This window comes from Pogona vitticeps, chromosome 2 (assembly GCF_051106095.1).
Source record: "Pogona vitticeps strain Pit_001003342236 chromosome 2, PviZW2.1, whole genome shotgun sequence".
In the NCBI taxonomy this organism is placed as follows: Eukaryota; Metazoa; Chordata; class Lepidosauria; order Squamata; family Agamidae; genus Pogona; species Pogona vitticeps.
In genome coordinates, this window is record NC_135784.1 from 203,162,028 (window position 1) to 203,178,567 (window position 16,540).

The following is a 16,540-nucleotide window of genomic DNA, read 5'->3' on the forward strand; positions in this document are numbered from 1 at the left end:
AGCACTCTGGAACGAAGTGGCTTTTCCAAGGCCCCAAAGGCTGATTCTTCTCCTACAAACCACAGTGGAGAATTAAATTCTGAATCCTGGTTCCATGTTCCAATTCAATGAGTAGTCTAGCTAACTGGAAATAACCTATTCAAACAATGTACCTCACACTGAACCCTTTTTATGTCTCAATGCTAATCTCCTCCACCACCACCATTCACTTCCATCTGGTTAGCTTTTGTTCACTCAGGACAGAAACAGTTGTTAGAGATGTCAAGCATAAAATCATTGACTGGTGCAAGCATTTGAGTGCCACCACAAGAGTTTTTCTTACCTCCCAGAGTATGAAGATTAGCTTGCTTTGTTGAGTGCTTGGTCTTCAGGATTTCTGTGAAATCTGATTTTGCAACCAGGTAAAATTGCCTCAGCCACCCCTCTGCAACATTAACTTGCTTTCTGCTCCAATTATGGGCTGTCTTTATGATCCGCATTTTGGTTTCCAACATTTGTAGCTCTGAATTCTTATGGGGCAGGTTGGGGATCCAGTCTCCGCATTTTCTCAAAGATTTTTTGAGCACCTACAAAAGGAGCCAAGGCTACCCCACATCTGCTGATACCTCTCCTGTGTGTGTGTGTGTGTTGTAATCTTTACTTCATAAAGAGTGTGGGTAGACTCACATAAGTATTAGAAGGAATTATAACAATTCATATTGTTATTGGCCAGTAACTACTGATAGGTCTATTCTCCTAGCGATTACTTAAAACTAAGTCATCCGCCTGAATCACTGTGTCTTGTGGCAATGATTCTACATGTTAATTATGCATGGGAAGAATTACGACCAATTTCTTTGTTTGTTCTAATCCTACTGCCAATCAATTTTTACTGTCAGTTTTGATTATGAAACTTGTGTAAACATCCTACAAATACTTATTATTGAATTTTGAGTTCTCATATTATGTGTGCAGGAGAAAAACTTTCTTTTTTGTATCATCTTTGCATTGTTCCTCATTTTATAAACCTGTTCCATGTGCCCTGTTAGTCATCCTTTTTCTTATTCTCTAAACTGAAGGGCTCCAAATACTTTAGTATAATTTATTAACTTTAAATCAGCTAAGAAATTACACAATTGTTCTCGACATCCTAACTGCTACAACTGAAGCTAAACTAAGAAGTGCCAAGAAAGTGGGGAGGGGAAATTAGCCCCATTTTACAATACCATAAAACCAGACTAAATATCATAATAGAGGATATTCTGGTTTTTCTTTGGAACAATCAATCTCTCTCTCTCAGATTGGCGTATGAAATTGTGAAGACAGGAAAGGAGAGGATGCTGTAGAAACTTTCTCGAGTTCCTTGGAAATATAGGATACAAATAAGACATATGTGTTCCTCCCAGCATCTAGTTGAACATAATACTGATGCCACCATGCTGGGAACTGACGTTTCTCCTCTTGCCAGTAATGTGAGGTAGGAGAATACACAGAGTGATATTGTTGTGTTACCTGTTGTGTATAATGAGATGGTGAGGTTGTGTATAATGAGATGGTGAGGGTGGGGCAAGGTGACACACAACAACTTGTAATCTCTACTGGGTCATCTAGATCAGTGGTTCCCAACCTGGGGTCCCCAGATGTTACTGGACTGCAATTCCCAGAAATCTTGGCCAGCACAGCTAACAGTGAAAGTTCCTGGGAGTTGCAGTCTAAGAATGTCTGGGGACCCAAGGTTGGGAACTACTGATTTAGATCCATAGTCAACAGGATAAGAAAAGAAATATGATATCAGAGTATATTTAAAATAGATATAATGGAGAGAAAGATATATGGTCAAATGCTCAAAATTTAGTGGTGATCTAAAAATAAGTGGTGATGAAAGAATAATATTTTCACAATAAATTAAAATTTAAAAAAACAACAACCAAAACCAAGGCAAACCATACAGTCTTATCAATGGTGGTTGCAGCAGTTCTAAACTGGTTGATGGGGACATTTGAAACAACCCATGGGGCATGGACCATTCATTCTATGGGCTTGGTCCTCTTGTCACCAGTGCTTACACCTTTATGACTCCTGTACAGTTGGCTTGAGTTCTTTAGCTGCTCTCCAAACATTCATTTTGCTACCAACCATGCTAACAATATTCCTGATCACACCCTCTTTCTTATATGGTGAAAATAAGAGCCTTCCATTCTCTTCACCTGTTGGATGTGGGAGCAATGGAAATGTAACAGGTTTAATGGGCGTTACAACCATCCTGTAGAAATGTTATCTTTTTGGACAAGCGTTGTCAGAATCCTGGCCATCCTGGCTGGAGGTTGCTGAGCGCTATCATCCCCCCCCCCCCAAAAAAAGTAACATTTCCAAATTGTGCCTCAAATCATGCTGTCCCAGGTACCTGGAGCAGAAAGGGTGTTATTTGGTTCTTAGATGATTCTTATGGGTTCCTTGATATTGTGATGCTCCAAGTGGCCTCCTGGTGTACCTGCTAGGTTAGGACCAACCCTGCAGTTCTACACTTATCTTCTAAGGTGTGCTGTCAGATATTGTGACACAGCCAGCTTTAGAAATTTTACTGCTAATGATGTCAATTTAAAGCAACACTTCCCAAGGTTTCCTAGATATAAAGTATTAAGAAGGTCTACCATTCTTATCTTCTAGGTGCTTTCTGGGATTGTGCAGCTTGCCCAAGGCTACACAGGCTGGCTCTTCTTCTGGGAGGCACCTGAGGTGAGACAGCAAATGGGTTCTCTTTCCAATGTGCACAATATATGAGACTGCAAAGGCAATAAATCTCTCTCTGGGAGTTAAAATACAACTATTCTTATTATACATAATTCTCAGCATTGCTGTTGGGTGGGGATGGACCAAAGGCTCAAGCCTACAAATTAGGAATCAAGTGCTATCACATTTTTGTCTTTTTTTAAACACTTTTTTCCACTTATAATAAATAGAAAAGTATGACCAAAGCTAGATTCAACCCAATGCTATCAGGTAAAGCACCAATAATCAAAATAATTAGGCTCTTCTCTGTGTGGGTGCAAACACACGAGTGCAGCATTCATGCAAATGCATTTTAAGGTGAGCATCTTTAAACAGGCATCGGGCTAACCAAGAACAATGACCTGTGGCTGGTAAGAAACCAGTCACTTTATTGCTGATCCATTACTTAGCAAAGAAAAGCATCTCTTGTTAAGGATGGAATGGTGGGTGGACTCAAGTTAGTTTACATTTGCAGTCTGATTTGATTCCTCTCTAAAACCCACTCATCCAGTGACTAATCTCTTAAGTTGATTCACCTTTCCCATCTTGATCGCTTTATTTTCACCAGATTGCCAGCATTTCTTGGAATTTAACCATAGGAAGCCTGTACTGAATTTGTTATCTGTAATTAAGTCGAAACCTTGTTACCTTCTTACACTTCCTGATAACATATCCATTTAAAATCATGTGCTGTATGCAGATTTCCAGGCAAGAACATCCAGAGCTGGTACAGGATGCAAGAGCATGCCTGTTATTGAATTCAATTGATAAATGCATATAATACATATTATTAATTATGTTAATCAGTAACCAGTTTAGCAAAATTCAAGATCCTAGTCTCAACTGTTACAAGACCTAGTAGCTTAGATCTGGGGTGTCACAAATAATACCTTCCTCTAACCCTCCCCGCAAATAAATTACTCTGATAGCAAGTTTATAACCCACAAGGAACAGGGTCTTTCTAGTGGTGGCCCCTGTGCTCTAGAATTTCTTCTTTGATTGAGTTCAGCAAACTCTTCCACCCATTATTAAAATGTTACAATTTGCTTTTGCTGAGTTAAGAATTGTAGGTTTTAAGCAACAGGGCTTTATTTGGCTGTGTGTTGTTTTTTTTTTTAAAATACTACTTTATTCCCTTTTAACAGCTGTGTCAGGTGCATGCCTGACAGATTTAAAAGGAAATAGTGACCTGATTAATTTCTTCAAGGGGATACCTTTCTTTGTGGTAGAAGTGAACATGCAGTTGGGTGGCAAATTATTCAATAACACACTTGGGCTGCAACAGGTGAGATGAAAACAGAATTTAGGAGGAAAGAGAAGGTGGAATGAGGCGAAAATGCAAAGCAGCAGCTCTAGACCCACTACTTATATATAAGTAAATGGTAGGCACTATGTTGTAGGAAGATTTGAAAGACAAGTCCTTGTTCTAACAAGGTTTAAGGCTGATTCATTGATTGGTTGTTAATGGAAAACCCATACTTTTGCTATGATCTTCTTTACAAGCTCTCTGTGGAAACCAGCTGTTTTTTAAAAGCAACAGAACTGCATAGCAAAAAAATTGCTAAGTTATTACAGATGAAAATATGTGTCCAATTGTGGCTGAGTTTTGTAGCCACCCAAACTGTGGCATGAAACAGTTTCTTGTCCTTTGATCAGCTGTTTTCCAGACAGTGTTGACTTTGTGCCTAGGCTTAGGCACTTCACCGAGAGCTGTTCAAACAGTTGTTAAGGAATTCATAAACAATCCTGCAAAGATGCTATATCATATATCCACTCAAGCCACATAAAAGTAGCATTTGCACCTACTGATGCACATCTCTACAGAAAGATGTCTCCAAGCAGGTGAGTATTTTTGTCATGACAAATGAGTATGGTAACAGGATGTAAATGCCCAGTCTCAATAGACACTGACATATGCATCTGACTGCTGGCTCATACAAATTTCACTAGTTGGATGGATGAAGACACAAGTTTCCCAAACGGGAAACAAAATTGTTTCCCCTTTGGGAAACTAATGTCTATAGATAATGTCTGTTCAGAAACAGACATTATAGTTAGCCTGTAATTAGAAGTGAAAGCACATTAGTGTTTGACTGCTATAATTCTAAGTCTTTTATTATAGAAATCAGACTTCAAAACAATCTCATGTTTAAGCCCTGAAGCCAACAGCAAATTCTGAAAGGAGACAGAAGCATCTGCATAACAATTTTCCTTTTCTGATTATGAGCTTTCTATAACTTCTGATTCTGCTGTCATATCAAAGAGAACACTTTTGTGTCTTGACCCTTGAAAGCTATTATTACATGAATAATGTTAATAATGTGGGATTACATACCATCCATGAACAATATTGAGTTATAGAGAGATTTAACATCAAAGATACTGAAATAGTGACTGGAACTGGGTAGGAACCATTTACAATGAGTTGCTGCTCTGGGGAGGTGATATTCCCCATCTATGAAGTTCTTCAGGAAGCAACTGGTCTGCAGAGTTGTCTTGATTCTTGCCTTTACGATCTGACTTGGGTGCTGCAAGGCAAGAGAGTGGGTGACATTATAGCAGCAACTTTTTTTGAGTATTATCTGCCATATTCACTTAAACAGCATCGCCACTGTCCATGTTGGCTGGGGGATTCTGGGAGTAGTAGTCCAGAAAAGTAATTGTTCTAAGCTCTGCCACAGAGATAAGAGTATTTACCTGCTTATTCCCCACACGCAATACCGACATCTACTTCTGCCCCTTTGATATTAGTGGAGGGGAATAATTCTTGTTAAATTTGTATCAAAGGTAGCTTCATTGTGATCCATAGATTCCCCCACCTGTCCACAGCTGCCAAATGTTTAAAAATCTTTGGACAACCAAGAGGTTCACCAAATAGCCTTGGACAAATCACAATGTCTCTCAGTTTAACTCATGTCATAAGGTGACCATGAAGAGACTCTCTACTTCTCTGAAATTTCTGAAGGACAAGTGAGACATAACAAACGAATTGTTTTCTCCATCTGTTATAATTCAAAAATTTTATAAAGTGTTTTTTTCCTTGAAGACTCATTCTCAGAAGGAAGGACAATACAGGTGGGATGAGAACTATGTCCTCCACCACAAATCTTCACCCGCATTCTGCTGCCCTCTCCCTGCATATGCAAACTATGTCCAAGCTTAATCAGTAGGCCAGCCAACCCCTGGGCATCAAATCTGGTGTTTCGTGACTCCGCACACTTCCAGTCCTGACATGAAGAATATTCTGGTCCTACCTAAAGGAGAAGTTTCTTCCCAAAGTGGAAATGGGGAAATGTCTTTGCCATGAACTCTTATTTAGGGCATTCCTTGTCTATCACAAGCTCTGCCTGACAAGTCAAGAAGACGGTCCTGGGAGCCGAATGCCTTGTTTTTATACACTAATACGTCTACGTTGGCTTGGGCACGTCGTGAGAATGGCTGATGGTCGGATTCCAAAGGACCTCCTGTATGGAGAATTAGTGCAGGGAAATTGCCCCAGAGGGAGACCACAGCTGCGATACAAGGACATCTGCAAGTGGGATCTGAAGGCCTTAGGAATGGACCTCAACAGAAGGGAAACCCTGACATCTGAGCGTTCAGCCTGGAGGCAGGCACTGCATCGCGGCCTCTCCCAATTTGAAGAGACACTTGTCCAGCAGGCTGAGGCAAAGAGGAAGTCACAAAAGCAGCAAAACCAGGGAGCTGGACAGGGGACAGATTGGATTTGTCTTCAGTGTGGAAGGGATTGTCACTCTCGAATTGGCCTCCTCGGCCACACTAGACGCTGTTCCAAGTCCTCCATACAGAGCACGCTACCATAGTCTTTCGAGACTGAAGGATGCCTAATGGAATTTAGAGCTAAGGACAGCATTATTGAAGCTGAACTTCGACTTCCCAGACAGAAGGAAACAGAAGAGGTGAGTGCAGTGCCAAATCAATATGGCCACCACACACCCAGCCCCAGCTCTTCTTTCTTGTTCCTCCATTGGCTTCAAGCGCTGTTTTCTGTCCTTTGAGCTTGCTGTTCAAAGCCCAAAGAGCAGGCTGGGCTTTATTTTTCTTGGTAAGTTGGCAACCCTCAAGCACAAACCGTTTGTTGATGGCAGCCTCAATTTGCAGGGAAGAGTGGGAGAAATAAGGTTTGATATCTGAAGCACAGCATATGTTCCGAGAGGAGCACAACAGCTTTCTGTGCCAAGGGGTTTGAGCCAAACGATTAGTAACACCTGATAAACCCACTACTCCTCATTAGTCACCTCCCAGTGATGAGCCATCCCATTAGTGTTCACACTTGCTTTTCTCTTCTCTCTCCTGAACTGCCACCAATTAAGCATCTGTTCACCAGGCAAAAACAGACCATCTCCTTATGAAACAAGGCACAAACATTTCATTTTTAGATAAAATGGAATCTGCTTTAAATAATAATTACAACTTGCATTTAAAAGAAAAAAGAAAAAAAGAAAGAAGGGGAAAAATACAGCCATATTGTCACCCCGGGGCCCCTCTCAAAAAAGTTTGAGGAGTTGGGGAATGTTCCTTTTGAGAGTGGAGATGAGGTGAGCTTCTGTGACTCACAATTCCCCCCCCCTGCAATTAATTGGGTAAGAGAGAGACATGCGTGCAGGACACAGAGCTTGGGAATCTGTGGACTAAAACTGCCAGCATCCCTCAACCAGCATCAGGTTGGGAACTGGGATCCCCCCCCCCCCTCGCAGTTAGAAGAAAAGCCAAATGTTCTAGCTGCAATGGCACACAGTGAGATTGCTTTAACTGTCACAAAATTGTGGCAGCTGTCAGTTTCCGAAGAGCTTCTTACCTGAATGGACTCAGCTGATAATATAATATTATTAGTCTCATTCACCCTCGAAGCAGCTTGGATCAGCTCATATGAATTAGCACCATATCTTTCCAGGAACCCTTTTAGGTAGGTTTGCCTGAGGTATAGTGATCACATGAAAGGGAGGACAGGGCTCTGGTACCTTTGATTGTTCTGTGGAAGATGGAACTTCAGGCGGTGCAGCTTAAATTGACAAATTACACCTGCCAAAATTGATACTGTAGTGTACAACTATTAAAGGGGCAGGTTTGTGTCTTCTCTTCCCTGAGGCCACTCTAATACTGACCAAATCCACTTATAGTCCTCTCCTATGAATGTCTACAGTATTACCTAACATTTCAAAATTATTTCCCCTTTGGGAAACATAAACATATCATACCTCCTTCAAACTTATCAATATTATACAGTACATATTACAGTGTGGAATATTGCAGTCTATCATACAACAGAAGACAGAGACTCTTCTTAACTGCTCCAAGATTAGAACTCAATTTAATGCAGTTAAATTATTTACAGGACAAGAGATCAGCTGAACTTTTGAAGAAACGTGTTGACAGTGAAATTCAAAAACTGTTTCATTTAGAAGGACGATGGACATCTCACCATCTGTTCAAGTAGCTCTCTATTTCCTACACCAAGCAAGGGGTTGAACTAGATTTCTCCAACACAGTGGCTGAAATCCTGTTGCTTAGTCTAAGCCGAATCATAACTTTCAGTCCATTCCTCCAAGGTAAACAACTGTCCCTGTTACAATTTGACTTCGTGAGCACATGCCTATGTTTCTTGAGTTGTGGTGGGGATACCTTTCTTATCAGAGAGGAGCAGACTCAAAGGTAAGCTAAGCAACAGGATTGGGGCCAATAATTTTACTTTATTTTTTGTTTGTTTACTTATTTACCATCCCATTAGTGCAATGCTCTATTCTGGGAGGTTCACAAGATAATAAAATACATATAATAAAGGTATAACTAAACAGTGAAGAGTTTAAATGGTTTGAAAATTAAAATCAATAGCATGGGAAGCACATCATCTCTGTAAGAGCAGGGCAAGAGGCACGGCATCAAGCAGGGTCATTGTGGAAAGTCTCTCTAAAAAGCAGTGTTTTGAGCATCCTTCTTCTAAACATTAGTATGGAGAGGCAGTTCACATATGCTGAAAATTAGTTCTGTGAAACAGACTGGTATTCCCACAAGACCTTTGAATGAGAATGATATTCACTTACACGTCTTTGAGGCAGGAAGGGATGTTTCAGAACATGCCCCATGAACTTTGTCAGCAGATTGTTTTCTGCTCACAGGCGGAAGTATTTAATTAGCAAAAATGACTGCTCCTGGAAAAGTTATCCCGGCAGCAGAGGCTTCACCCCTTCCCATAGCACCCAGTGGCTTCCCTATAGCAAAAGGAATTCCACCTGAGTCTTAGGACCTATGGGAGGAGGACTGTTTTATTCCCCCCCCCAAAACAAACAAACAAACAAAAAAAAACCCAACCAAAATCACCATGAAATCATCAGCCATATGCTTCTTAATCTACGGAAGAGGGTTTCAGCCAGTGTTTTTATGCTTTTGAACACCCAGCAGGGAATAAAATCTAAAATGACACCTACATACAAAAATAAAATGGCAGAAAATATTTTTTGTTTGAGACAATGTTTATTAGTAAAAGCAAGAGCTGATTTATAGTTTTGTATAAAAGATCTATAGCAGCATGCAGTCCAAAGCCCCACAGATCATTGGCAGCCATTTCACACTAGGTTGAGTCATTAGCTGTGTACAATCCTCAACATGTCTACACAGAGGTAAATCTATTTGTCTTAAATGGAACTTACTCCAAGATAAGTCTGCACAATATTGCAGTTAATTTCTTTCTCATATTAAAGTAAACGGTAAGAACAGTTCCTACACAGCATTTGTAATAAAGGAATTAGTAGGAGTCAAGGTTACTTTAATGTGTTACTATTATGTGTGTGCACTAGAAAGCATTATGTAATCATTAATAACTTATCAGAGATATCATTTGCTAGGAAACTGGAAAAAAGTTTAAATATTTTCTCTTGCCAAAGTCTTCACAGAAAACCTTTCTAGAAAGTACAGCTGCCATCACTAAACCCACGATTCATTTAATCCAGTTAATTATTATTGGACCAAGTCTTAAAACGTAGGGGTTCTGGTCCGGAAAGAGTTTAAACATCAATAGAGAAAAATGGGAATCTTAATATATTGAAATAAAACTGAAAACTTCTCTTATGATTGTTAACACTGCATCTCACAGTAGAGCTGAAGTTCTTCCATATAATGGACTACAATTACTATAGGAAATCAATGAAACAGATAACACTCAGATGCCATTCTGAGGGGATATATTAAAATATATAGGCAATGCAGATATTAATTTGTGTACTAGATAATGAGTTTATTACACCAAAAACCACCCATTGGTGGGAATTCTGGGTGACAAGGTACCGTTATAGTGCCCTGCTTCCCTGAAAAATAAGACCTAACCTGAAAATAAGCCCTAGTATGATTTTTCAGGATGCTCGTAATATAAGCCCTACCCAAAAAATAAGACCTAGTTAAGTGAAACCCCACCCTCCAGCTTTTTTGTAGCATTGTGCAGCAACTAGAAGATGACATGACTGTAAAATAAAACATCCCCTGAAAATAAGCCCTAATGAGTTTTTTTGGAGCAAAAATTAATATAAGACCCTGTCTTATTTTCAGGGAAACACGGTACAAGAGAGGCTTGAAAAAGCGCAAATAAAATTAAGCAATTATTCTTCACAGTTCCTTGTTGACAACAACTTTTGAGATTATAGGATTCTTTCTATGTTAGAATCATTTGGATGTGAAGACAACTGTTAAAAAGAACTATTTAATTGTTAAAAAAATTATAGCGAGCAGTAAAAATTAGCAAAGGTGTCTGTTCGGTAAGTATTGTACATAAATTGAAGTTTAGTGGGGGAACTGGAATGTGAATCCTCTTCAAAGGCAAAACGCTCTAGTAATGAAGGGTGTGTGAAGATGCACAGGAGAAAAGCTATGGTCAATGACAGCATAGATCAGGAGGACTTATGCTGTCTTTATGAGATGCAAGAATTATCACAGACATTTATAGAAGTGGTGTACAGCAGTGGTTCTCAATGTTGGGCATCCAGATGTTGTTGAACTACAACTCCCAGAAGCCTTCACCACCACATCTGCTGGATAGGATTTCTGGGAGTTGAAGTCCAAGAACATCTGGAGGCCCAAGGTTGGGGACCACTGGTGTACAGAATACAGACAGCAAGAACGAAATATCTGCAGAGGTCATGCTTCAGAGCATCTCCAGAAGAAGGGAGGGGGTAAATTTGATAGTGCAAGTGCTCATTGTGAGTTTTCACACCTAGGCACCAAGGAAAGTCCAAAAACTGCTGCCATCTGTGTTGATCCACACCAGCAAATCAAGCCTAGAAGTTGTATCATCTCCACCAAGAGTAGGTGTTTGTAATAAATATTTACAAAAAAATAATATTAATTCCCCATTCATCAACAAACAGACAATACACAAATATGTGCTAAGGTTATGCTGATGCTATCTGTGAGACTCTACAGCTATGCTACTGATGGTGATGAGACTCAAATGAGAAATATTACCAGTATAAGTAGAAAGCAGAGTATTAAGGCTACTAAAGAATTCAATTATTTTAATCAGCTGAAAGCAAAGCAAAATGTCTGCATAAAAGAAGCATTCAGCCACCAGAAAATACAGATGGCAATAGAAAAAAGAGTTTTACTTGATCTCTTTGCTCTTGGCAGCTCTTTGAGATGTACATAGGGAGGTTCTGAAAAAGTATCAAAGTTCTCTCTGTAAACATATATACTTTACTGAAGTTTTATAGTTAACATGCAGTACTGCCTTTGTACTTTTTTCACTGCCCATTAGTCAGGATTTGGATTGGCCAGACATCAAGTAAGACTCACACAATGACATCATGCTGGCATTCTCCTGAAGTAGCCAACCAATCATCACCACATATAAGTGATGACAGGATGAAAAGGTGAGCAAGCACATTAAAAGGAGCCTTAAAAATCATTAAGCATTTCAGGAACAGTTTGTTTCTTTAAATCAGCCCTTCTCAAGGGGGGGGGGGGGACATTTCAAGGGGGGGGCATATGGCTCCCTGGGGCTGGCACACTTGAGGGGGGCCACAGTTTGTAAACAATTCTTCACACATCACCTTATAAGGTTCATTAATCAGGACTTACTACAATCCTGCTTCAGCCTATATTTCTTTCACATTGTGTTTATGCGTGGGCAAAAAAAAAAGGTTAAGAATGGCTGCTTTAAATGGCCATTTGTTCCTTCTCTTTATGGGGAAAAAAGATTCAGATCAAATAATAGAAGCCTCAGATTGTGCTACTCATTGGAACATTTCCAGCCATGTTTTTGGAGATGTTAGACTGAATTTACAGAAATATCTAACATTTATGAGAATGAAAACAGGTACACATTTTTAAGAGAAGCTGGGCCTAATTCATACAAAAGTCATTCAGAAGAGAACAAAGGCTTTTGTACCCACCGTACAAAAAGTATTATTCGAATGCATGTAACATGTATATATGGATATGTTAATATGTCAATTTTGGCACACAGGATTCTTTTTGTTGAAATGGATGCATGGATGACAAAAAAGATTTCAGAACAGGTCCTTTTTAGGAATACATACATATTGCATTTTTAATAGGAGAAAAATATAACTGTTAGTAAGTGGCTTATGAATATTCTTTGGCAATAACTTCATCCAACTGAATGACATGCTGTTGTTTTCATTGTAATGCTAATGTTAGAAAATGAGTGCACAGACTGCTCACCCTCGCCAATCATGGTGACAACATGACTGATACCAGAATGCAACATCTCACGGTCCTTTCCTGTGAGATGAATATATTTCATGATGGGCCACAGTTTAAAGATATACTGGCATTGAACTCAAACCCAGGTTACTGCTAGTCAGGTTTTTCCATCAAAACAGTAGTCAAAACCAAGGGTCAAAGATGGTCAGAATAAAACCATAGTTAATACTAGCCACTGTGAAAACCAGTGCCAGTGTAAAATATTACTATAATTAAGCCTGCCATCAAGATTTTGTACCAGAGAGGAAGATTAAGTAAGCAACTCGATATTTCTACCATAACACTTTCACCTTCACCAGAACAGCCTGTTAAAAACCTTTTAACTCTTTTGAACATGAAGCAGTACAATCATTACTTCTCCTTTAAATACTGAAAGTAGGAGTTGGCCCAGCAAGATTGAAGCAGTTATTTATGGTTGGTTATGGGAGCAGACATTTCATAAAGACCGGTCACAAGTCCCCATACCTATTCTATACATTTTGAGAATATGTTTTGTAAGCCTTGTACATAGCACCCTTTAATATTCAAGTATTTATAGCCCTATTCCCTCTTTTCCTAGGGTATTCCGTGCATTGGCGTGATTGTTTATTATATGTCCAAAGGGCAAGAAAGTGTTCACTGATGGCCCATGCCATGAACTTGTGTGTCTCCGTACACATGTGCAATATAGTTCATGTGTCCCCACTTTCATCTGAAACACAATGGCATCAACCATTCTCTCACTTCTCTTCAACTCTTTTCTCCATTTCAATGTCAGAGTAAACAGTTCAAATAATGATTTCATAGTAATTCAGGACCACTATGGAGTGTACACCAGGAGTAATGGAATCTTGTTCTATGAATAAATACTCAGAACCAAGTCCTTTTGTTCAAATGAGGCTTACTCCTAAGCAATCATGCATAAGGTTTTCTTAAGAATATTCCTCAGACATCCATGGTCCTCATTACCAGATGTTCCTTCAAGTATATTCACGGTGAAATTCAATTTTAGATTTCAGCTAGTTTCTGCATGAATCCTGGCTAACATTTTATTTAATATTTCACATGATCAGGGAAGCCCTATGACAATTTGAGGTCAACATTTTGTTTCCCTTTGCATCCCAATGTTTTATCAGGGCTGGGGGAACATGTGACCCTCCAGACACTGTCAGAATCCAGTTTATTGCAGCCCTAGTCAGCCTGGTGAAGTATGATAGGTCACGTTCTCGGCCCTCTGTACTTGACAAGTCTGTAGATTCCCCATCTCTGTAGCATATCCATGTCAACTCATTAACCTAGGTTAGCTTTTCATCTCTCTCCAATGAAACACTGAACCTTGCGGTTCAAAATCTAAACACATACTGTCATTAACCATAGACTGCTGGCATTTAAGATCTCTCTCCCCAAAGGACAGTACACATTCCTTTGCAGAAAAACAGTATGGGGATAAATTCATGGAATTTTACAGAGCTGAAGCAATATTGCACTTACAGAATGCGTGCAGAGATATGTTGCAGCCCAAGCTTATCGTGACAACTGTATCACTTGAGCACTTCCTGCACTAGCAGATACTAAATTACTTTGCTAAAAAAACCCACCTTCCCACCTCAAAACCCACATGGAGCAGCCTTTCAAACTGCACACTGAATACGAAATTATACATTGAACAGTGCTTTACGTGCATGTCCAGCACAATCATTCAAATACTTTTAAAAAGCATATTCTTAAAGAAATTCCCTTTTGCAACTGGTGGCACCTCGAAGGCCATACAAGCATTCATATTTTGTAAACATAAGTAGGCATGTATTATATCTTCAATTAAATCTTTTTTCTGTAACGCAGATTAGTAATTCCAGTTCACTAATCACCATTATTTCAATTCCTCATGCCTGCAAAACATGTTTGGCTAGAAGTGATTTAATAGCAGAAACTGAAAGTGTGTCGATATAGTTTTCGTCACAGTAGGTCATTTAGTTAAGTGTCCCCCTGAATGTTCCTGAACATTGGTCACCGACACTTGCCTTCATCTATTGAGCCTCTGTGTTACAACCTCTCGGTACATGATGGATATGTATATAAGGAGCAGGAAAACCACAAAGAAATCATCTAAAAATCCCAGAATTCCAAACAGTGCTTCAGGTAGAAAATCCAGAGGCGATGCCAGATACAACAAAGCTCCCAAAAGACAGAGGAATATTCTGATGCGGAACATCCAGAAGAGACCTCCAACAGAAAACATTTCTCTGAATGCATGACGCAGTAAAGTGGGCAAATCCATAATCCTTTCCATAATCTAAAGAAGATAAAAAAAATCAATTTTAGATTTATGTTACATGCAATACATGTTTATCACAGGGGGCTACTACCAAATTGTTAATTTTTTACCATTTACAACAAAGAATTATGAATACATGTACTAGAAGCCAATGGCAGTAAACAAAAATTTTAAGGTTGGATAAAGTGTAGTAATTTTAGCTCAGAGTATGCTCATGACACCTTTCCTTTGGATTTTAAACTGTTTAAAACTAATAACCTGTATCCAAACCTATTTAGAACAGAAATACAAGGTTAAACAAGAGCAAAGTTAAATTAACTAAATCCTATTATTAGACACCAAAGTGGGTACTTTTAAGAACCAACTAAAAACGTGGATGTATAGGCAGGCCTTCCCTTCCAGTTAATTCCTGTCCTCTTTCCTTTTTCTCTTTATTTAATTTATTTTGTATTTTTCCCATCTTGCAGAATCATTTAATTAATTAATTGTTATAAAAATTTTTTGAACTTGTTATCTTTTATGTTGTAAGCCGCCTAGAATGGTTGAAATGACTAGATAGGCGGGGTATGAATAAATAAATAAATAAATAAATAAATAGACAGACAGACAGACAGACAGACAGACAGACAGACAGACAGACAGACAGACAGACAGACAGACAGATAGATAGATGGGTCTTGTTAAGTAATGCAAGTCCTACTGATTCCATCAGTTCGCTCTATTTGTGACCAACTGGATAGTCTTTGATATTTTTACATTGCTTTAGTTCTAAATAATCAAAATGCCTCCTGTGTACTTTCTGCAGAAAATACACGTGAACAGGGTAGGAAAACTGGGCATTATGCATGGGATTGGTGGAAGTGACAAAAGAATGAAGCTGTGTCTGTTAGCTTGAGTCTGATTATTTACCTGAACTATTTAGAACTCTGTTTATGGCCCTTTGGTTGACTGCAGCCATGTGCTCTGCACCAAGCACAAGGCTAGGAAGAGGGGCTACAGCAATGAGAAAGTGAGTGCTGGGAGGAAGTGAGTCACTAACTTGACTGCGGAAAGAACTCTCAGCTGCCGGGCTAGAGCTAGATTGTGAACAGGTGAGACAATGGACATTTCGTGTGGATGTCCAGTAAGGCAATTTGAGAAGCACAGAAATATTGTTTCAGAGAGGTGGAAAAGTAGCTTTTGCAGTGTGACACATTCCTCCTGCTGCCTGACAATGCAGAAAACAACATCTGCAACAAATGCAAAGTGTTTGCTAAAAAAGAACATGCAGGACCTTGAAGCCCACCGATCCATACTTTTCATCAGGGAAAAAAAAGGCTGTCTTTGGAAAGAGGAAAGCAGACTCTACTGAAAGAACAGTGCGGGTGGGAGTGGTAAAGGAATACCTCTAGGAAAGAAGAATAGTAAGTGTAGGACCTGAAGGAATGTGACACACAGAAGCAGGGCTGTTATCGGGAACTCTGCTGTGTCTTTGGAGCTACAGAATCAATATTAGGTGCCCACAGAGAGGGAACCTGAGCTGCTAGAACAAGAGCAGCAAACAGAAAAGAGTGTGGAAGTGGCCATGGGAGATCTCCTGTTTTAATCAGTGACATCTTGCCACCTGCCAGAAGAGAAGGGGACATGGGGTTGTGATGGATGACTCCCTGCTAAGGCAAACAGAGGCACCAGTTTGTGGACTTGACAGGATGTCTCAGGAGAGGCACCGTTCTCTGGGACAAAGACACAGGGTGTGACAGAGAGCTTCCCGAGTCTCTCGGTGTCCACCGGCTGTCAGTCCTTTCCCTCTGATCCATGTAGGAACAAAAG

The 16,540-nt window shown here is 39.6% G+C and overlaps 1 protein-coding gene across 5 annotated transcripts in view; it reads right to left on the reverse strand.

The window, feature by feature from the left end:
* Positions 1-3,854: 3,854 nt before the first annotated feature.
* The window catches only part of RNF170 (ring finger protein 170), a 43,362-nt gene continuing 30,676 nt past the window's right edge, over positions 3,855-16,540 (reverse strand). For 3 of the 5 annotated variants that reach the window (XM_078384829.1, XM_020801386.3, XM_020801384.3), the window contains exon 8: positions 12,274-14,749. In XM_078384829.1, the coding sequence (XP_078240955.1) occupies positions 14,480-14,749 (270 nt within the window). In that variant the 3' untranslated portion in view covers positions 12,274-14,479. Of the gene's footprint in view, positions 4,459-4,845; positions 5,277-12,273; positions 14,750-16,540 lie in introns of those variants that run through there. The other 2 variants (XR_013541374.1, XM_020801385.3) reach the window with 2 other exon arrangements.